We start from the raw sequence: 23,273 nt of genomic DNA, 5'->3' as shown, positions 1-23,273 counted from the left end.
CAGCATGGCCTCCTGGCATGACGTTTCATTCCATGTGACAACTACACCCAATCACAGGAGGCCGGCTAAGTGCTGCAGTTTTCCACAGCGGACATTCTGGGCGAAATACTGCACCACAGTTTGGTGCGGTTTTTCGCACAGGATTGATATGCTGCGTGCTTTTACGCAGCATATCCGTCCTGCATGAACTCTGCCTTTAAGTTACTTTATTACAATATACTCAAAACGGAAAAAAACTCCAAAAACAAAGAAAAGAGAGCACATGTCCCTGGCCTTAATAAATACCAAAGGGACCCCCACTATTGCCCTATCCGAATTGAAACAGGGGAAATGTCACTTAAAAGAAAGGACATCGGGAAAACTCGGCATTTGAATGACTGAAAATGCAATGTCAAATATAGAATGCAAAGACCATGAAAATAAATAAAGACCGTGGTGCAAGATAGGAAAAGATGTGATTACCACACCATGCTGGTGGAATTAAAGACCGGGTCCTGTGAGGGCAAGAGTGAATCTGTCGACTGCAGAATTGTTTCTGCCAAAAAAAGGGCAACCCTACAAAACGGAGAAAAAAGGGGACCATTTGGAATGGAAGCATTATCGTTGAAATTAATGGTAATGCAAGCGGAAGCTATGGTTTCCGTTTGCCTTTCCGTTGATGGGTTCCTCCGACGTAAAGGTTTGGCGGAACCCTGACGCAGATGTGAACAGGCCCTAAGCAAAGAATCTGAGAGGCGCAACCAGCTGAATGTGAACTAGAACTGGAGTCACTTAAAGAGAACCTTTCACCTCCCCATACATGTGCAGCATGTTATAGGAAAGGCTTCACAAACGGTCTCACTTGAAATCATTTTTCTAACTTCCTCCTTTATTTAAAATTTGGTGCCGTTATATTTGGCGCCTGATATGTAAATAAGCCCCTGAAATGTCAATGGGGTGTTTCTATCTAACTAAATGGCAAGTGGGCGTGATGTCTCCGCTACGGACAGTTTAAGGGCGGCTTGCGATGTGTTCCCTCCTGCAAGAACACGCACAGACTGAGAGAGCGCTCTCTGCAGAACCACCAGCCTGTGTGTTCTCACAGGTGGAAACTGATTGGACAGTGTCGGAGTGAAGACCTCACGCCCCCTTGCCATTTAGTTAGATAGATACGCCCCATTGACCGTTCAGGGGGTTATTTACATATCCGGCCTCAAATATAATTGCACCGATCTGTAATGATTGCTTGAGGTCAAGCGACAATCTTGTGATGGCTTCACCATCTATTTATAACACAAGCGCTACAATTTGTTGTGTCTTCTATACAACACTTATAGGTGAGCATAACCTTATGTGACAGGATATCGCTGCATACCGTCCTATGAGGCGTTCTGCCCTGTCATTATTTTTTTTAATGTATGTATTTTGGCATATTAAACATATTTCTAATGTATTATTAAAGATGCTGCTTGGTTTTAGAGATGCAGCCTCTATGTATGCACGTTACATAGAAGCTGCATATCCTCACTGTAAGCCAAATCAGTCAGTCAGCTCTGATCGCTTATCTAATGCTGATCAAATCTGAATTGATCAACTTAGGTAAAAGGTTTAAAAGGTGAAAGAATGCTGCTACTCATACAGTTTTGTTTTCATACAGCAGTCCCTAAAGTCTGAGCTTCTACTTCATACACTGAACATTAGGCTGTGTTCTTTTGGTTGTGTTTTAGGCTATATCCACATCACATTTTTTGTCTACGTTTTGAGGTATACGTTGAGAATCTCCTGACGTAAACGTTAAACCTAGGATGTGACGGATGCCTTACAGTGGTATTTGTCATCCATAGGCTATAATAGTATTCGTAACGAATACAACATGAAAAGGGTCATGAGATGCCACGGTTAGGTTTCCATTTAATGCATTTGTCACCTATTGACTGACATCCGTGTAATGCATACATCATGAAAAACTATTGAAAAGCTCATGACTTATCCGTTTAACTAATGCCTGTGATGGATGCCATGCAGTGGTTTGTCACCCATAGGCTACCATGTTCAAAAAAAAGTTATACATTTAACGTGTACTTTATTTTACTGGACTTTGCGGGACGGCATAGCATAGTCTATTCTGCTATTTTATACCTTCTTTCTTGTGGTATGACTATGTATTCTGGCCAGACAGAGGCCAAAAGTACACTCTTGGCCTCCGTCTGACAATGAAGCCCTATAGACACCTTTTATCATGTACAGCTAGATATTTCCCAAAGTACACTATAAACATAAAGCCAAAATGTGATGTGAACAGAGCCTTAGAGTCTTTAGTTTTTTTGTTTTTATATCTTCTCATGTTTGTAAAATTGAGCTTTGAAATAGCAGTTTTCATATTGGCCACTAGATGTCAGGGCAAGACTCCCTACTGGTAATTTTCCAGATACCCGTGTTAACCCCATCAGGACACAGCCTGTTTTAGGCCTTGTGGACACAGACTATTTTTAAAATCTGACGTGTTCCTTTTATGTGGTAAAAATTTCGGGATGCTTTTACCTTTCCAAGCGATTTATGAGATTGTTTTCTCGTGACATATTGGACTTTATGTTAGTCAAAAAAATTGGTTATGTAAATGTATCTGCTTGTAAAACAGATTGTATTACCACACAAAATAGTTACTAGTTAACATGTCCCATATGTCTACTTTGTTTGCATAATTTTTTTTGAACATCCTTTTATTTGCTACAACAAACTTTCCCTACAATGTCATGTGATCGGGACCTGAACCAATCGGGTCCTGATCATGTCTCCGGGACCAGTGGCTGGTATTAACAACAGCGTGATCCGGTTGTCAGCACCACTCTGAGACACCCGATCGATTTGTTAACGCTTACCGTGAATTAGTCGACGCTGCACAGAGCTCAGCAAGCGTCGACGTGAATTTACTGTCGGTGGTCGGGAATCGGTTAATAGGTGACAGTACTGATCACACTTGTTAACAAAGTGATTGCTTTGTGCCAATGGAAAAATATGTCCTTCAACCTGTTTTATGGGGTCCATCAGCGTCAAGATCTATTCTACAATCGATCTGGCACAGCATTGTAGCTTCTGGTATGAATGGATGGGACGGAGCTCAACAGAGTTTTCCCATCCTAGACATTTATGGCATGTCCACAGGATATGCCATAAATGTCTCATAGATGCAGGTCTCCTCTATCTCCCGAATGGTGGTCTCTTAACCTGTCCCACCTGTTGAGGCGGCCCCCGCATCAAGGTGAAGATTTGGTGGAGAGGTTTTCTGGGAATTACCGAAACAGTCGAGGTAACTGTGCTACGCTGTTTCTGTACCTCTAAAAGAATTGACTGGGAGTTACTGAAATAGTGGAGCACAACGAGCTTTTATGGGTGTTACGGAAACAGCATAGCACAGCACGCTTGGCTGTTTCCGTAATTCCTGGCCTACTCTTCACTGATTCCCTGCCTGAATTGCAGAGGCTGGCTCACCATGCGGGACGGGGTCGAGGTGGGACCTCAGTCTATCAGATATGTATGGTATATCCATTAGTATGTTGTTTTTTGTTTTTAAGCCAAAGCCAGGAGTGGTTGCAAAAGAGGATAAGTGTATATATCGATAATTGGTCCTATCTGCAAAACATCAGCTCCCAGCATTTTGTAACACCACGAGTAAGATTTGTACTGCTTGATGCGCTTCAGTTCTGTCTCGTGCTTATTTGTGTGCGCCAGTAAGAACTGGGTTTTGCGCCATGCTCGGCACGGTAGCTGTATATGTAGAACATGGGCATAATTTTGCCTTGTTTTAATTTGCTACACATTTTGCCCATTTTTAAAACCTTTTCTGATGCAAATATTTGTCGCAAACTAAACCAATTCCAAGGTGGTTGAAAGTTAGACAGCAGTATCTTAAAATGCACCGTATTTATCATGCAGCTTGCACCACAGTCATACAGCGTAAATTTAGCCAAGCCGTCTGAAAATGCACCAAGTTTCTAACTATTAGATCATTAGTAAATATGCCCTTACAATTCCGTCATCATTGGCAGAACACCTGCCCCAACCTGCATGCATGGGTTTTTTCCATGTTAATATTTCTAGAATAGAAACCCATTTTAAAGGTCTGCTTCATTTATTCCTGTAGGTCCTCCACGTTGGAGTGGTATGTATGGCAGGTTGCAAAATATTACATTTGATACGCATGGGGTGTAAAGTGTGGTTTTATGTTTTCCCTACAAATCCTGTTTGCCGTATTGATCCCAATTTAACACTTTAAAGATTGGCTATATATGTTTCATCCCTTAGCTACATATGTTATCTACACGGTTTAATATTATACCGTTTGCTTTATTGAAAAAATGTTACGTGCATGCCACTTTAAAAGGTGAATTTGACGTTATTTGAATGTATTGGCATGTGCTGATATTGCTATACTTTGACTAATAATGCCTTCTATTTTATAGCGCCACCGCCACCACCTTCAAGAGGTGGCCCTCCACTTCCTCCTTCTCACAGCTCAGGTCTACCCCCTCCTCCACCAGCAAGAGGTGGAATTGCAAAACCCCCTCCACCTCCTTCCAGAGCTCCTATGGCTGCACCACCACCACCTCCACCTTTCAGACCTGGGTCCTCAGGACCGCCGCCACCTCCACCCAATCGAATGCATCCTCCACCACCTCCAGGTCATTCTTCATCTGCACCTTCAAGTCCACCTCCCCCTCCACCTCCTCCATTGCAAGGACATGGAGCACCTGCCCCACCTCCTCCCCCACCACCACCAGGTCCGCCACCTCCACCTGGTCCACCACCTTTACCTGGGTCAGCAGCAGACAATGATCATCAAATTGCACCTCCCGTTGGTAACAAATCAGCACTTCTTGAGCAGATTAAAGGAGGAGCTCAGCTCAAGAAAGTAGACAGTAAGGAAAATCGACCAGTATCTTCCTCTGGACGTGATGCTCTGCTAGACCAAATACGACAGGGAATACAGTTAAAAACTGTGAGTAAAAATCACAAATCTTAACTCCCTCCCTATTTTACCCTTCACGTTGTCGTCTCCCTCTTATGGTTTTGTACACATTATTATTTACCAGGTGGCAGATGAGGCAGATGCTGTTGTACCTACTGCTGCTCCTGGTATAGTAGGAGCACTGATGGAAGTAATGCAGAAAAGGAGTAAAGCCATTCATTCCTCAGGTATGGAATGCAAATGTCTACAGTATATCTTTTCTTTTCTTTTTTTTTTATGTATTACTTTTATATTTTAAGTTAAAAAAACAAACTTTTTTTTAATCTGTTAAATTTGATGTGTCATCGGTAAATGTGCTATTTAAAGAGGCTCTGTCACCACATTATAAGTGCCCTATCTCCTACATAATGTGATTGGTGCTGTAATGTAGATAACAGCAGTGGTTTTTATTTTGAAAAACGATCATTTTTGAGCAAGTTATGAGCAATTTTAGATTTATGCTAATTAGCTTCTTAATGACCAACTGGGTGTGTTTTTACTTTTTACCAACTGGACGTTGTACAGAGGAGAGTATGAGGCTGACCAATCAGTGTCATACACTTCTCATTGTTCCAGCCCAGCATGATCCACAGCACAGTGTGATTGTGCAGTGAAAGAAGCTGGGCTTGGACAATGAAAAGTGTATGAAGCTGATTGGTCACTGATTGGTCAGCCTCATACTCTCCTCTGTACAACGTCCAGTTGGTAAAAAGTAAAAACACGCCCAGTTGGTCATTAAGAAGCTAATTAGCATAAATCTAAAATTGCTCATAACTTGCTCAAAAATGATCGTTTTTCAAAATAAAAACCACTGCTGTTATCTACATTATAGCGCCGATCACATTATGTAGGAGATAGGGCACTTATAATCTGGTGACAGAGCCTCTTTAAAGAGAACCTTTCATCTGCCCATACATATGCAGCATGTAATAGGCAGGGCTTCACAAACCCTGTCTCACGTAAAATTATTTTTCTAACTTCCTCCGTTATTTACATATCGGTACTGTTATATTTGGCGCCCGATATGTAAATTAGCCTCTGAACTGTCAATGGGGCATTTCTATCTAGCTAAATAGCAAGCGGGCGTTATACTCTTCGCTCTGACACTGTCCAATCAGCTACGGACAGTGTCAGGCCGGCTTGCGCTGTTTTCCCTCCTGCGAGAACACAGAGTGGTGGTTCTGCAGAGAGCGTGCACCCTCACGCATGCGCGCACGCTCTCTGCAGAACCACCAGTCTGTGTGTTCTTACGGGAGGGAACAGCGCAAGCCGTCCTGACACTGTCCGTAGCTGATTGGACAGTGTCAGAGTGAAGAGTATATCGCCCCCTTGCTATTTGGGTAGATAGAAATGCCCCATTGACAGTTCAGGGACTTATTTACGTATCGGACGCCAAATATAATGGCATCACTAACGGAGGAAGTTAAAAAAATAATTTTACGTGAGACTGTTTGTGAAGCCCTGCCTATTACATGCTGCACTCCGCTACACATGTATTGGCAGGTGATAGGTTGTCGTTAAGTTATGTTAAACATATTTTGTAGGAATTTATAGCGTTTTTGGGTTGTTTTTTTTCTATGTCGTTAACTATAATAGAAAAATCAGTCAGTCTGGCCTCTGAGCCTCACAACAGACTATATATATATATATATAATCACCCATTCATAATAGACTGACACTTCCTGTTGTGTAGAGATCACTTCTCAGCAGTCATCTTATTATCACAGGCTGTATTCTAATGGAAGGTATCACCTATGCAGTGCATTCGGAAGTCTTCAGACCCTTTTATTTTTTCACATTTTGTTATGTTGAGGCCTTGTCCTAAAAAAAATTAAAAAAAATATTATGTTTTTTTATTTTTCCCCTATCATTCTGGACCCAATACCCCATAACGACAAAGTGAAAACAGAATTTTAGAAATTTTTGCAGATTTATTAAAAGTTATACTCCAATTTCGCATGGACATAAATATTCAGACCCTTTGCTATGACACTTGAAATTTAGCTTTGGGGGCCTCCCATTTCTCTAGATAATTTTTGAAATGTTTCTACACCTTGATTGGAGCCTACTGGTGGTAAATTCTTTTGATTGGATATGATTTAGAAAGACACACCCCTGTCTATCTAGGGTCTCACAGCTGACAATGCATATCAGAGCAAAAACCAAGCCATGAGAAGGAAAGAACTGCCTGTAGAGCGCAGAGACAGGATTGTATGGAGGCACAGATCTGGAGAAGAGTACAAAAACATTTCTGCTGCACTGACCGCTCCCAAGAGCATAGTGGCCTCCATAATTCCTAAATAGAAGAACTTTGGAACCAGGACTCTTCCTAGAGCTGGCTGTCCTACCAAACTAATCAGGCGAGAAGGGCCTTGGTAAGAGAGGTGACATGAACCCAATGGTAACTGGCTGAACTCCAAAGATCCTGTGCTCAGATGGGAGAAACTTCCAGAAGGTCAACCACCAGTGCAGCACTAATTCAATATGGGCTTTATGGCGGAGTGGCCAGAAAGAAGCCTCTCCTCTGTAAAAGACACTCGAAAGTTCGTCTGGAGTTTGCAAAAAAACACCTAAAGGATTCTCACTGTGAGAAACAAACAAGATTCTGTGGGCTGTTAATACAAAGATTGAACTTTTTGGCCTCAATTCTTATCGTCCTATCTGGAGGAATCCAAACACTGCTCATGACCTGCCCAATACCATCCCTACAGTGAAGCATGGTGGTGGCAGCATCATGTTGTGGGGGTGTTTTTCCAGCGGCTGGGAAAGGGAGACTGGTCAGGGTTGAGGGAAAGATGAATGGATCAGGTTTTCATTAAGAATATCTCTGAGCTCCAGAGCACTCTGGTGCAAAGTACAGACTGGGCTGAAGGTTCACCTTCCAACATGACAATCACACTAAGCACACAGCAAGACAACTCAGGAGTGGCTTAGGGACAACTCTGTGAATATCCTTGAGTGGTCCAGCCAGAGCCCTGACTTGAACCCAATTGAACATTTCTGGACAGACCTGAAAATAGTTGCCACTTACTGTCCCCATCCAACCTGACAGAGCTTGAGAGGATCTGCAGAGAATCGCAGAAAATCCCCAAATCCAGCTGTGAAAACCTTGTGGCATCATACCCAAGAAGACTGGAGGCTGTTATCGCAGCCAAAGTCAGAATTCTTATGTCAATGCAATATTTTAGTTTTTTCTTTTCAATAAATTAGCAAACATTACTAACATACAATATAATGACAAAGTGAAAACAGAATGAGTGCAGAATGATGGGGAAAAACTTTATTTTTTTTTATTTTAGCACAAGGCCTCGACATTACAAAATGTGAAAAAAAATTGAAAGGGTCTGGAGACTTTCTGAATGTAATGTATATAGATAACAGCAGATCCACCATTGACAATAGGTGATGGACGCAGCTCTCCTCCTATCCTTTCCTGCACAATGACCTCGGCACAGGTCGCAGAGCATGCCTAGAACACTGTCCCATAAAAGACAATGGGTCCCCTCCTGTTCACAGGTTCTTATGATCCATGTGGCTGTTGTAAAGCATATATCTAAATGCTGTTAACAGCAGCTCAGCCAAGATGGCTGCCTCTAAAATCTACCATCAAAAAAACAAAAACCGCTCAAAGAACAGGAAGGGTCAGTGTATTGTGAGGACCAGAGAGAAAATCCTGAGAAGGTTTTCAAACGCTTAGTTTGGGACCATCTAGACTGCAAAGACATTAATCTGAGAAGAAAGGCAAATACCTGAAGTATGTATTTAATGGTTGAGAATGACCTTAACCATGTTTTTGAAAATACAGGCAATGTTGCATTTTCGGCTAGGGCTACGCGGCGACTTTGGCCGGTACACCGGTTGCGCAGCCAAAGATTGCTGTGTCGCTCTGCCTGCATTGCAGGTAATACTCAATTCGACCTTCAAATTGCCCTGACCGTGACACCAGTCACAAGAAGTGCAACGGGTATGGATTTCTTTCGACGCTGGCGTCGTGGTTGCGGCAACTTCCGGGTCACAAAGTGGCGACATTGACTCTTATTACCTGCGATGCAGGCAAGACGACACCGCTAGCCTAAATGTATGTTCAGACATGGCAGGAAACTTTGGCCTCCGATATTGGTGCAAATTCACAGCAGAAATCCCTATGTTAAATGTTGTACATGCAGTCTTTGCCAAAAATGTAACCCATTGCGTTGCAGAAATCCACGACCTAAAAGGTATGCTATGGATTTGAAAGTCAGCAGCATGCTGTAAAAACTGCTGATCTTTACTGCTGCATGTGAATTGGGTTTTGTAAAATTCTGTTCACTTGCTTTCTACTGTACTTTATTGCAATAAATCCGCTGTGTGTGAACATGGCCTTATAGTATTAGATATATATAATGTGTAATCGTTTTTCTTTACCTGTTAGATACTGATGAAGATGAGGATGATGATGAAGACTTCGAGGATGACGATGAATGGGATGATTGATCTCCACGTTATATAAATATATATAATATATATATTTTTTTTAAGGTGAATGAATACTAAACACTACTTTCTGTCTGACTTCTGTAAAATGATCATGTAAATGGTTTACCAATCTGCTGTATATTTTTGTTGCCTTTTTTGCTTTTTTAATCTGTGCAATACCTCATTGGAAATGCAAAGGTTTGTCATCACACTACACACGGATCTTCCTCATGCTAACGGTGTGCAAACTGACATTACATAACCGATCACAACAGTGAATAAATAACATCCGTGTGACCAGATCTCCCCACGGAAGATTAAGTGGGTCAGTGACCGAACAACCTTTGATGTAATTGTTATAATGAAAAAAAAGAAACACTATTTTCTTACCCTGATTTTTCTGTATCTAAATTTCTTATTGGAATCTAGTATAGCACTACGTTCATTTTTAAGTCATGCGGATCTTTGCTAATTAAGCCCGTCATATTGAATGTTATGTATGTATTTCCTGTTTTTTTTTTTTTTTTTCTTTTTTTTTTTTGCACGTTCTAATTATTATTATTTTTTGGAGACTTCCAGAATTCTGTTTGTATTATTGCAGGCGCTACCAATAATTCTAATAACCCATTTTAGAAAGGTAAAGCAATAGTATTTGCTATTTTACAGCAATATTTACTGACTGTTTAACAGTTTTATATCCAATACCTTGCAAAACAAAGTATGACACCAACTAAGAATTGGTGATGTTTTAACTTGTATGGGGAGTAGTCCTGACTGACATAGCAATGCTACATGAGGCCTCCGGCCACGACAGGCCCCAACTGCATTAACTTTGAGGATTTATTTATAGCCTGTACACTACACATGAAAACACATTGGACCATAGCAGAAGTGGTGCCTGTTTTGCACTTTTACTCTTGGCTATGTCGACAGAACTGCTTGCTTCTCTACTGTAGGGTTACGTTTCTGAATGCGTACAAGCCACATTGCAGAAGCTCCAGAATACATTCAGTGCCGTTTATTGTGCTGCATTCCTGTGTACCAAATAGCAAACACTAAAACACAATCATACAGAAAACCTATCCTTAATGGCAAATGAATAATGGTCTCTATGGTAAAATAAACACTAATATGTTATGAATCTGCCTATTGCAATGATCTATTATCTATTGTATAGTTTTGGGGAAAAGAGGTTGGCATTAATAAGAAATAAAGAACACTCTTTGTATACATACCTGATATTTACTTCTGTTCACATGCCTTCGCGTATGAGAGGATAGTCTCTATCTGATGTATTGGAAATACTGGTGCTAGTACATGGGGTGAGAACTAGATTCCCATTCTGTGCTAGCTGAGGAGTCGCAATAAAATAGTTCCCGTTGGTTTAGTTTTCATTGTAAATGTTACTGGCTGTTAATAACAAATATATAAGGTTACGTGTGACAGGCTGGTCCTGTTTCATTTTATATTCTGGACTATCAATAATCATGCAATTAAAGTGATCCTGTAAACGTTATAGTGTATTTTATGCATAATTAGAACTGTTTATTCATCCTGGGCTCTCATCCTGTGTAAATGTGACAACATGGAATGTGTTATGCTTGTATTAGTTGTATTTCACCATCATCTATACCATGTAAGGCTAGGGTTACTAGAAGGATCCAGCAAAAGTTCTGCCACACTGGGGTATCTAGGATGAGCGTCCATTTTATTCCACTGCTGGTATCCAATCCTGATATGCTCATCTGAACAAGCCTTAAGGCAATAGGTAGTGGTAATTTCCCTCTTCAGTTCTTCAGACTTGTTAATATCATACACACATGTAGATTCTGGTTTCTTAAAGAACAAACCGTTAGCAGGACCTGTTTCCATTAGACCAAGAGTCTCAAACTCGGCCACGTATGGAAAAAATGTGAAGTTGACGGGCAACATTACTTTCAAATTTGAAGCAATACAAAATTATTGTTAATCAATTTAGTTATTTGAACTACTATAACAATACTACATTACTATAATAGCGCTAGTTTTAAACTTAACAGAAATGTGCGAGTTTTCTCCACGTGCTTATTTTAACAATCCAGTTTAAGTGTCGCTAAATGCAGTCCAATGGCTCAGTTGGCCGCATTTGGCAGACCTACGAATGTCCAGATTAGGCAGCCCCTTTTTGAAGGGCCACAGTGCCTCCCTCTAGGAGTGGAATCTCCAGCCAGAGCGTTGCCAATGCTTTGGCAAGGGATTCCTCTGCTGGAGGAGCCCCTGATGTCACTGTCCATAGGCTGTGACGTCAGGGGATCCTTTTGGACTGGAATGTGGTGTCAGGGGCAACCTCAGAGCCGGCGTACCAGAGCACTAGTATAGGCTCTGCTCCAGAACTCTGGGGGAGCCACTGACATCAGTGTCCATATATGGACAGAGATCTCAGGGGCAACTACAGAGCTGGAGTCACGGGCGAAGCGCTCTTCCTCGGACTCCAGCGCTGCTCCTGACATCACTATCCATACATGGGCAGTGATGTCAATGGCAACCCCAGAGCCGGAGTCCCAGGCAGAGCACTACTAGTGCTCTGCCCGGGACTCCGACTCTGGGGAAGCCCCTGACATCACCTCCCATATATGGACAGTGATGTCAGGGGATTCCACAGAGTCCCGGAGCAAGACTTATACTAGCGGCTCTGTGTCCCTCAGGGGCTGTGTGTTTGGGATCCCTGCTTTAGACTATCTGCTTCAAAGTGTTAGTGAAAGCAAAAAATAAGACACATACAGTGCTCCCCTAGGGCGATAACGGTTTGAACAGGGGAAGAGTAGTTAAAATGGTAAAACATGAATGCTCACCTGATGGGATTGTGCTGGGTGGTCGGCACAAATCAACTTTTTTGCATATCGGGTCTCAGGGGACCTCTGTACACCGTGGTTTGCTGGCTGGGTGTCTGTTCCCTGGAGATAGGGATCTTCCCAGTGTCCAATGAATGTAAAATGGAGTAAAGAAAGGAAAAAAGCTCCTATGTCGGGCGCTCCTGTTGGTGATGTGTGCTCAATTTACGATAATGGAGAGTAGGTTTCGTTTTTCTTATTTATTCCAAATGAATTTTAAAACATAACAAACACTAGTAAAAAGAAATGCTATGCGTTTCAACCTAGGTCTTTGTCAGGCTTATTAAACAAACAAATAAATGGTTTCCTTTTAGAGCCATTGAAAGGAAATCCTTCTGGGTTAAAGGTACGGGTGATGGCTCAGAGTGGGAGTGGTAAACTCCTGTTCCTTTGCTTGTAATTAGTAAAACTTTAAAATTAATCATAATAAAGTTTGAAAGTGTTTACATTTCATAAATGTGACCGTATTAAAATAATGTAAAAAATATATAATATAATATGCTTTAAAGTGTGCAGTGTCGAGTTTATAAAACCGATTTTCCCACATTAGGGAGTTTTGAGTTAAGAGATGTGGTCCCGTTCAGCAGCATCAGTTCTTGGCCAGAGTGGAGAGCAGCATTACACAGACAACCTGTTAATTTTAAGCAGTGTGTAATGCTTAATTTCCCCTGTGATGGCACTGTATGGAAATTGAACGCTTGGTGCCAGGTCTTGCCATAGAAAATGGCTGATGCTGGGGGTGCAAGCAAAGAAATACTTAGAATGGTCCCTTGACAATAAGACGTTGAAACAACTCGGGATTGTCCAAAGTAGACACCCCATTTTATGTATAATGAGTCCTTAGTCGCCAAGTGTAAAAGTAAATATCCTTAATTATATTGCTGTTCCTACAGACAAATTCATTCCCACACCCCCTAACCTATCCCACACTATAGTAACAAAATGTAACCCAGCACACGAGAGAGAATTATTTTGATGCAATGATTTTTTTATTTGTCGTATTTTCATTAAAATATATATAATAGGCGACTAAAATCTGAGACGGTTTGGCCTATCCCAGGTCTTTGTCGCTGTGCACAGGGAAGCACGAGCTTGTATAAGGCGTCTGCCAGACGCTCTTTGTGGAGATCCATATAGTGTCTGTTGGACGCCTTATACAAGCTTGTTCTTCTTTGTGCACAGCGACAAAGACCTGGGATAGGCCGAAACGTCTCGGATTTTAGTCGCCTATTTATCTATGTACCATATATGTATTAATGAAAATATGACAAATAAAAAATTAATTGCATAAAAATAATCCTCTCGTTTTGCTGGGTTAAATTTTGTGACTATCTTATGGGAATCCCCAACCCCCATAGCACGGTGCCACAGATCCAGGAGTGCTACCCGTTTCTTCTACTACTATCCCACACTATGACACTGCCCTACTACTTTTCCTCATGTCACCTCTCACTTGGTTTTTAGAATAACATAGTTTAGCTGCTGTCTCCCAATTTGATTGTAGAAATCCCTTTCTTCAGGCCAGGCGTGACATAGGGGAGCATGACATACCAGTTCTACATGTGCATGTTTCAGAATAGGGGAGGTATATGACTTGGCAGCAGTCTTACATCATGTACAGGAAACTAAACAGTCTACAGAAGATTCCGCAACAACTGCAGAATACACAGGATGAACGTTCTTGGATTGTTGCTATACGATTGATCTGGCCACATTTTACCTGATTTTATTCAGAAGCGTAAGGCTGGGTTCACACGAGCATGTTACGTCCGTAATGGACGGCACGTATTTCGGCCGGAAGTCCCGGACCGAACACACTGCAGGGAGCCAGGCTCCTAGCATCATAGTTACGTACGACGCTAGGAGTCCCTGCCTCTCCGTGGAACTACTGTCCTGTACTGAAAACATGATTACATTACGGGACAGTTGTCCTGCAGCGAGGCAGGGGCTCCTAGCGTCGTACATAACTATGATGCTAGGAGCCCGGCTCCCTGCACTGTGTTCGGTCCGGGCCGTCTGGCTGAAATACGTTCCGTCCATGCCGCATGTAACATGGTCGTGTGAATCCAGCTTAAAAAAGAGAGCAATGGCATTAGACATCATGTTACGGGTGAGAATTGAGATCGTAAAGTCTGATTTTCACCATATCCTCATGACGTAAAGTATAAGGATCACAGTCAACGAGTCACAGACCTGGAAAGAAAGCTGCGATGGTTGAATAGCATGTGGATCCTGGGGTCTGGTGAGCGAAGTACAGCAGTGTTCACACACAAATACTAAGACGAATGGAAAAAAAGACTACTCTGTTCAAAGGTAAAATCTGTAGTGCACAAAATCAAGACCAGATGAAATTGTGATCTTATATTTTCTGATATTAGTTTTACGTCTGCATGCCCCAATTTCTAAACATTATGCCTATATTGGTAAATTATAGGGGTTGCTCTAGCCAAACAAAACATTTCCCACAAAATTGCCTCCCCCCTATGTTTTTTAAAGGAACATGACAGCATGGCATGCATTCCTCAGTCCAAGAGATTAGACTAAATGGGCTATAAAAGTGACTCCACCCATTGTAATTGAAATACACAAGGGGGAATACATGAATCGCAAAGGGGCCCAAAAGTTGTGAACGGTCACAAATTGTGGCACTTGGCCTTATTGCGAGAGCCTCGCCAGCTGTGGAAAGGGGGCACGGCCACAGTGACCCGACAATTTTATTATGATTTACGCCAGAAATTTTGTTGTAAATTATAGTGGAAATCTACACCAGCTCCTGGGGGCCGTTGTGTGACAGTGTTATCCTTATATGACAGATCCGGCACTGCTTGGTGGTTTCCATTGTAAATTGAAACTGTGTTGCTTATGTCAACAGAGCCTATGGCGTAGATAACCTTTGCCATAAAGTTAAATAACTATTAAAAGGCAAAAATGTGATCCAATTTAAACGCAGAGAAATGTGATAAATAAAAAAAAATAATTTTTTCCCATGAAGTTTGTTTGCCATACATCATTTTGACATATACAGTCATGGAAAGAACCATACACCCTCCCAATGAAATTATTTTATTTATTAGAACCTAAACAATAATTTTGTTGGCTTCGCTTTATAAACAAAAAAAGTGTTGTTGTTTTTTTCCCAAAAGTGAACCAACATTGAGGTGAAGAAAAATAAGTACACCCTTCCTCCATCCACAATCAAGAAGAGTAATTAGCAGTTAAGTGTTATTAATCCTATACAGAAGATCAGTTAATCATCAAGAAGCGTGAGCACCTCTATAAGGCTGGGTTCACATGACCATGTTACGTCCGTAATTGACGGAACGTATTTCAGCCGCAAGTCCCAGACCGAACACAGTGCAGGGAGCCGGGCTCCTAGCATCATAGTTATGTACGACGCTAGGAGTCCCTGCCTCGCTGCAGGACAACTGTCCCGTACTGTAATCATGTTTCCAGTACAGGACAGGAGTTCCACGGAGAGGCAGGGACTCCTAGCGTCGTACATAACTATGATGCTACGAGCCCGGCTCCCTGCAGTGCGTTCGGTCCGGGATTAGCGGCCGAAATACGTTCCGTCCATTACGGACATAACATGCTCGTGTGAATCCAGCCTAAGGCTGGGGCTTTATTTTGTAGTGAGCAATAGATTGTGGTTTATAGGAATACATGAATGTAGCTCTGAAGTCCCAGCATGCAGAGATTAAAAATCGCTAGCAAATCTCTTGACTGGAGCGATTTATGAAGAGATTTTCAAGCTACTCAATGCATTCCTATGGACAACGATTTATCACACACTACAAAATAAAAATCTATGTCTAGCCCTAGTCTAAGGACTCTTTCAGACGGGAGTATTAGGATATGTGCACACGATAACGACCATTACGTCTGAAATTACGGAGCTGTTTTCAGGAGAAAACAGCTCCTTCATTTCACAAGTAATTGCTGGTACTCGCGTTTTGCGAGGCGTCATTTACGGACGTAATTTTGAGCTGTTCTTCATTGAATTCAATGAAAAACGGCTCAAATTACGTCCCAAGAAGTGTTCTGCACTTCTTTGACGAGGCAGTAATTTTACGCGTCGTCTTTTGACAGCGACGCGTAAAATGACTACGTCGGCAAACCCATTCAAATGAATGGGCAGATGTTTGCCGACGTATTGGAGCCGTATTTTCAGACGTAAATCGAGGCATAAAACGCCTCGTTTACGTCTGAAAATAGGTCGTGTGAACTCAGCCTTAACCCCTTCCCGCACCTTGACGTAACTGTACGTCGAGGTGTGCAGTAAGTTTGCGCACCTTGACGTGCAGTTACGTCTGTGCTTTGAGAGTTAACCACCGCAGCGGCGGTTAACTGCAGGGCGTCTGCCCTGCATTCCCCGTTGCCGATCAGCAGCCTATCGCCGCTGATTTCGGCAGTTAACCCCTTAATTGCGGCGTTCGATTTGAACGCCACAATTAAGGTGTTTAGCGCCGATCGGCAGCCCCCATGTGAAATCACGGGGGCTGGCGATCGTACCCATGGCAACCGGACGCCAGACAATGGCTTCCGGGTTGCCATGTACAGAAGCCTATGAGGACCACCCGGAGGGTGGTCGTCGTAGGCTTCCTGTCAGTGTGACTGTCACGTCACAATGACAGTTGGAATGCATTACACTACGTGTGTAGTGTAATGTATTCCAGCAGCGATCAGAGCTGCAAGTCTAAGTGTCCCCTAGTGGGACAAGTGAAAAAAGTAAAAAAAAGAATAAAAATGTTTTAAAAAAAGTGTAAAAATAAAAGTTATAAGTGACATAAACAAGAACTGCTTTTTTTCCTATAATAAGTCTTTTATTATAGTAAAAAAAAAGTACACATATTTGGTATCACCGCGTTCGTAACGACCCCAACTATAAAACTATAATATTATTTTTCCCGCACGGTGAACACCGCAAAAAAAATAAATGAAAAACAAATCGAGAATCACTTTTTTTTGGTCACCACCCCTCACAAAATATACAATAAAAAGTGATCAAAAAGTCGCATGTATGCCAAAATTGTACCGATACAAACTACAACCGGTCCCGCAAAAAACAAGCCCTTACACAGCTTTTTTGACTGAAAAATAAAAAAGTTACAGCTCTCAGAATATGGTGACACAGAAAATAAATTATTTTCTAAATAAGTTATTTTATTGCGCAAACGCTACAAAACATAAAAAAACCTAGATACATATGGTATTGACGTAATCGTACCGACCCGCAGAATAAAATAGAACGGTCATTTATAGCCCAGGGTGAACGCTGTAAAAAATAAATAAAAATCATTGTCAGAATTGATGGTTTTTGGTCACCTGGCTTGCCGAAAAATGGAATAAAAAGTGATCAACAAAATCGCATGTACCCCAAAATGGTACCAATGAAAATTACAGATTGTCCCGCAACAAATAAGCCCTCACACAGCTCCGGTGGTGAAAAAATAAAAAAAGTTCCGGTTCCCAGATTATGGCGATGCAAAATGTGCAGAGCGTTCCAAAAGCGGATAAGATCGGGCGCCATTTATAATATAAGTGCAACACTGTCCACATATCTGCGGATTATTATTTATTTACCCCATTATTATACCCTCTTATTATGCCCTGATATACTCTGCCCAGCCTACATTTGCCCCCACATTATAAACTGAAATACCAGCAAAACGCCAGAGCTTCTACCAAGCAAAATCTGCGCTCCAAAAGCCAAATAGCGTCCCTCCCTTCTGAGCCCTACAGTCTGCCCAAACAGCCGTTTATGTCCACCGATATGGCATCGCCATACCCGGCAGAACCCTGTTAATATTTTATTTGTGGTATTTGTGGCACAAACTGGGCACAACATATAGTGCACTAAAATGGCACATCAGTGGAAAATTGTAATTTTCACTTTCCACCATCGGCTGCGAATTAAACCCTTCGCGCACCATGACTTAATAGCATGTCGTGGTGTGGGGGGTGATATATGGAGTGTCTCACGCACTGAGCCCGCGCCATACGCTGCGGGTGTCAGCTGTGTATTACAGCTGATACCCGGGACTAACGGACAGAAACAGCGATCACGCTGTTACAGGAGCCTGTAAAAATCACAATAAACTGCAATAAATTAGTATTGCAGTGTATTCTACCAGTGATCTAACGATCGCTGGTTCAAGTCTCCTAGGGGGACTAATAAAATATGTAAAAACAAAAGTAAATAGTTATTATTAGTGGAAAAAATTAGAAAAAGAAACCCTTTTCATATTTTTTCTCTAAAGTAATGTAAAAAAATACACAAAATTGGTATTGCTGCGTCCGTAAAAGTCCAAGCTATTACAATATACCATTATTGAACTCGCACGGTGAACGCCGTGAAAAATAAAGAATTTTAAATGGGAAAATCGCAATTTTTTGGTCACCTTCGCTCTACCAAAAATTTTTATAAAAAGTGCTGAAAAAGTCTTATGTACCAAAAACTGGTACCAATAAAAATTACAGCTCGTCCCGCAAAAAAATAAGCCCCCACACCGCTCTATTGACGGAAAAATAAAGACGTTGTGGCTCTCGGAAAGCGGGGAGGAAAAAAGAAAAAGCAAAACATGGATCAGTCCGGAAAGGGTTAATTTATTTTCTATTGAAAAAACATTTATGACCACATGTGGGATATTGCCGTACTCGGGAGAAATTGCTTTACAAATGTTGGGGTGCATTTTCTCCTTTATCCTTTGTGAAATTGAAAAAATTCAACATTTTAGTGGAAATAATGTTGATATTAATTTTCACGGCCTAATTCTAATAAATTCTGCAAAAGACGTATGGGGCCTAAATGCTCACTATACCCCTAGATAGATTCCTTAAGTGGTGTAGTTTCCCAAATGGGGTTACTTTTGAGAGGCTTCCATTGTTTTAGTACCTCAGGGGCTTTGCAAATTCGACATGACACCCAAAAACTATTCCAGCTAAATTTGAGCTCCAAAAGCCAAATGGTGCCCCTTCCCTTCTAAGCCCCGGTGTGGGTCCAAACAGCAGTTTATTACCACATATGGGGTATTGCTATAATCGTAAGAAATTGCTTTACATATGTTGGAGTGTTTTTTCTACTTTATTCCTTGTAAATATTTAAAATTTTTACGTTTTTTCACAAAAAAAGTAGATTTTCATCTTAACATACTAATTCAAATAAATTTAGCAAAAAAACTGGGTTCAAAATGCTAACTATACCCATAGATAAATTCCTTGAGGGGTATAGTTTCCAAAATGGGGTCACTTTTTGGGGGTCTTTACTGTTTTGGTACCACAAGACCTATTCAAACCTGACATGGTACCTAAAATAGATTCTAAAAAAAGGAGGCCCCAAAATCCACTAGGTGCTCCTTTGCTTCTGAGGCCTGTGTTTCAGTCCATTACCGCACTAGGACCACATGTGGGATATTTCTAAAAACTGCAGAATCTGGGCAATAAATATTGAGTTGCGTTTCTCTGGTAAAAGCTTCTGTGGTACAGAAAAAATGTATTACAAATTAATTTTCGAAAAAAAAAATGAAATTTGTAAATTTCACCTCTACTTTGCTTTAATTCCTGTGAAACGCCTAAAGGGTTAAAACACTTTCTAAATGCTGTTTTGAATACTTTGAGGGGTGCAATTTTCAAAATGTGATTTATGGGGACTTTCTATTATATAAGGCTCTCAAAGCCACTTCAGAACTGAACTGGTCCCTGAAAAAATAGGCTTTTGAAATTTTCTTGAAAATATGAGAAATTGCTACTAAAGTTCTAAGCCTTGTAACGTCCTAGAAAAATAAAAGAATGTTCAAAAAACGATGAAAACATAAAGTAGACATATAGGAAATATAAACTAGTAAGTATTTTGTGTGGTATTACTATCTGTTTTACAAGTAGATGCATTTAAATTTAGAAAAATGCAAATTTTTGCAAATTTTCTCTAAATCTTGGTGTTTTTTACAAATAAATATTGAATTTATCGAACAAATTTTTTCCCTAACATAAAGTACAATATGTCACGAGAAAACATTCTCAGAATCGCTTGGATAGGTAAAAGCATTCCGGAGTTATTACCACATAAAGTGACACATGTCAGATTTGAAAAATCGGCTTCGTTCTGAAGGCCAAAACAGGCTCAGTCCTGAAGGGGTTAAGGTCCGAATTTTGAGGCAGTATTTGAAAGCCCGAACTAGGATTGAAACCTACACAGATAAAATCTGTAAAGGAAAGATTTGCTCCTCTTTCATGATATGGACCCACTCCTGATTTTAACTTCGAAATACGGAAGCAAAATACTGCCATCTACATAAGGGCTAGGACCACTTTCAGATAGCTGTAATACAGGAGCTTTTTTGTGGCTGTATTATGATGCACCACTTGGACCACGGTGTTGTCTCCATAATACGCCCTCCTGAAAGCGTCCTAAGGCAATGTTTGCATTGTTGCAATTTTTTGCAAACTGTCAGGGTATGTTCACACGCACTAATTACGGACGTAATTCGGGCGTTTTTGCCCCGAATTACGTCCGAAAAATGCGCCTCGATAGCGTTGACAAACATCTGCCCATTGAAAGCAATGGGCTGACGTTTGTCTGTTCACACGAGGCGTGTATTTACGCGCCGCTGTCAAATGACGGCGCGTAAATAGACGCCCGCGTCAAAGAAGTGACCTGTCACTTCTTTGGGCGTAATTGGAGCCGTTATTCATTGACTCCAATGAAAAGCAGCGCCAATTACGTCCGTAATGGACGCGGCGTTCAAGCGCCTGCACATGCCGTTACGGCTGAAATTACGGGGATGTTTCCTCCTGAAAACATCCCCGTAATTTCAGCCGTTACGGACGCTGTCGTGTGAACATACCCCTACAGTGTTGATTTTAAAAAAATCATTGGAAAAAATGCGAATTCATTGGTTGCACCCTTAGAGCTCATTTGGACGAGCGTGTTCCTTGTCCGTGTGCTGTGCGTTGAAATAACGCACAGCACACGGACCCATTCATTTCAATCTGTCTATTCAGACATGCGTCAGTTTTCATGCAGCGAGTGTCTATTGTGTGAAACTCGCTGCATTTCCTACATTGGTGTGTTTTCATCTGTGTGCTGTCCGTGTTTTACGCATCAGTTACAAAGAAATACAGAGGAAAAAAAAGTAATACGCAACGCACACTGGTGGCACACGGACATGAAATGTAGGAAAAGGACTGCGTTTTTTTACGTGCGCCAATTGGACATTCCCATCATACCAAGAAAGGACATAAGTGATGAATTGTAAGTGCATTCAATGATTTTATTCATGACAGCACAATAAGAAAGAGATTGAACAAGTACGGCTTTCATGGAAAGGGGGCTAGGAAAATGCTCCTTTACAAAAAGAATATGGCAGCACAACTTCATCTGTATCTGAACAAACGTTCTAGAAAAATATTCTTTGGATTGGTGATTGAGGTGGAGATGTTTGGTTATCATACCACGTACACCTTATACCAGCTGTCAAGCATGGTGGTGGAGGGGTGAAGGTTTGAGCTGGTTTTGCAGCCACAGGACCTGGGAAACTTGCAGTCATTGAGATAATGAATTCCACCTTATACCCGAATGGGAAAAAAAAATAACACATCTTACCGCTCTTAAAGGGAACCTGTCACCAGCATTTCACCTATTGAACTTTACTTATCCCTCGCTGGCCGCTGCTATCCAAGTTCATTGCCGTTATCCCCTCTGCTAAACACCTCCTCCGACTGTAAATAACGGTCTGCAAATATTTTATGCTTTTTATCGTAATACTCATGTGTTCCTTTGTTCGCACACACCAGAACAGGACATCAATGCACAAGCGTGGGATTTTGTGTGCTGGGGAAAGGCGAGGAGCTGTCAATCCAAAGTAAGGAGGCGGGGTCAACTCGGAAAGACTTGAGGAATGAAGATATGACTCTTTTCAAACTAAGATTTGACTTTTCAAATGAAGATATGACTCTTATGCTCATTAGCATACGGTGTGGGAACACGAAAAAAACGGAATACTATATAGAAATGATTTTTCACCCACTACCACCAGGTATTGCTGGTTTAATAGGTGAAATGCTGGTGGCAGGTTCACTTTGTAATATAAACGTATTTGGTATCCACTTTAACAACCCTTAGAGTCAATTTTCTAATGCACTTATAGGATATGGAAACCTTTTGAAGATTTTTTTTTTCTTTAATTATCCCCTTCCCGACATTTGTCGTATGGATACGTCATGGAATGCTAATGCTTCCAAGATTTTGCCGTATCTATACGACAAAGGGTGGACACTGCTTTGTCAATGCCACCATCCCCTGTCGGCTGTATGATACAGCTGATACCCTGGGGTAATGGCGGGGACTGAGTTTGCGCTGATCCCCGCCATTAACCCCTTAAATGCAGCGGTCAAAAGCGATCTCTGCATTTAAGGGATTTGCAGCTCATCAGCACACCAGCAATTACATTTCCAGGGGGTGCCGGTGGCTGCAAAGGCAACCGGAGGCCTAACACTAGCCTCCCGGTATGCCTCTGGGCAGGGACTGAAAGGCTTCCGTAGCCGCCAGCAAGATGGCACTGGCTCAGGAGCTGAGCCAGCATCATCAGCGGTGGATGTCCACTGTATGTTACAGCTGACATCCACCTGTAACCGGAGCTAGCTCCGATTCCTGCCATTAACCCCTTAGATAAAGCGATCACTGCATCTTTAGGAATGGAGGCAGATCGGCAGACCTGTCATGCAATCGCAGGGCTGCCGACTGCTGCTATGGCAACAGGAGGCCTAACAATGGCCTCCTGCTCTGCCATTACGGAAGCCCATTATGCCCCGCCCGGAGGCGAATCTAATACATTGCACTATATAGGTAGTGCAATTTATTAGAAAAAAAAAATCTGAAAGTTGGACCTTCAAGTACCCTAGTGGGACTAAATAAAAGTGTAAAAAAAATATAATAAAAGATTCAAGTAATAAAATAAAACGCAATC

General features: G+C 41.6%; 1 protein-coding gene across 1 annotated transcript in view; it reads left to right on the top strand.

Moving 5' to 3' along the window:
* Window positions 1-10,955, top strand: part of WASL (WASP like actin nucleation promoting factor) — a 40,785-nt gene extending 29,830 nt beyond the window's left edge. Inside the window, exons 9-11 of the mRNA XM_075857171.1 lie at window positions 4,440-4,975; window positions 5,070-5,172; window positions 9,396-10,955. Of these exons, the coding sequence (XP_075713286.1) occupies window positions 4,440-4,975; window positions 5,070-5,172; window positions 9,396-9,457 (701 nt within the window). The 3' untranslated portion in view covers window positions 9,458-10,955. The remainder of the gene's footprint in view (window positions 1-4,439; window positions 4,976-5,069; window positions 5,173-9,395) is intronic.
* Window positions 10,956-23,273: the final 12,318 nt, after the last annotated feature.

Source organism: Rhinoderma darwinii, chromosome 3 (assembly GCF_050947455.1).
Source record: "Rhinoderma darwinii isolate aRhiDar2 chromosome 3, aRhiDar2.hap1, whole genome shotgun sequence".
Lineage (NCBI taxonomy): Eukaryota > Metazoa > Chordata > Amphibia > Anura > Rhinodermatidae > Rhinoderma > Rhinoderma darwinii.
The sequence above is the reverse complement of the archived record's forward strand: the minus strand, read 5'-3'. Positions and strand labels throughout refer to the sequence as shown.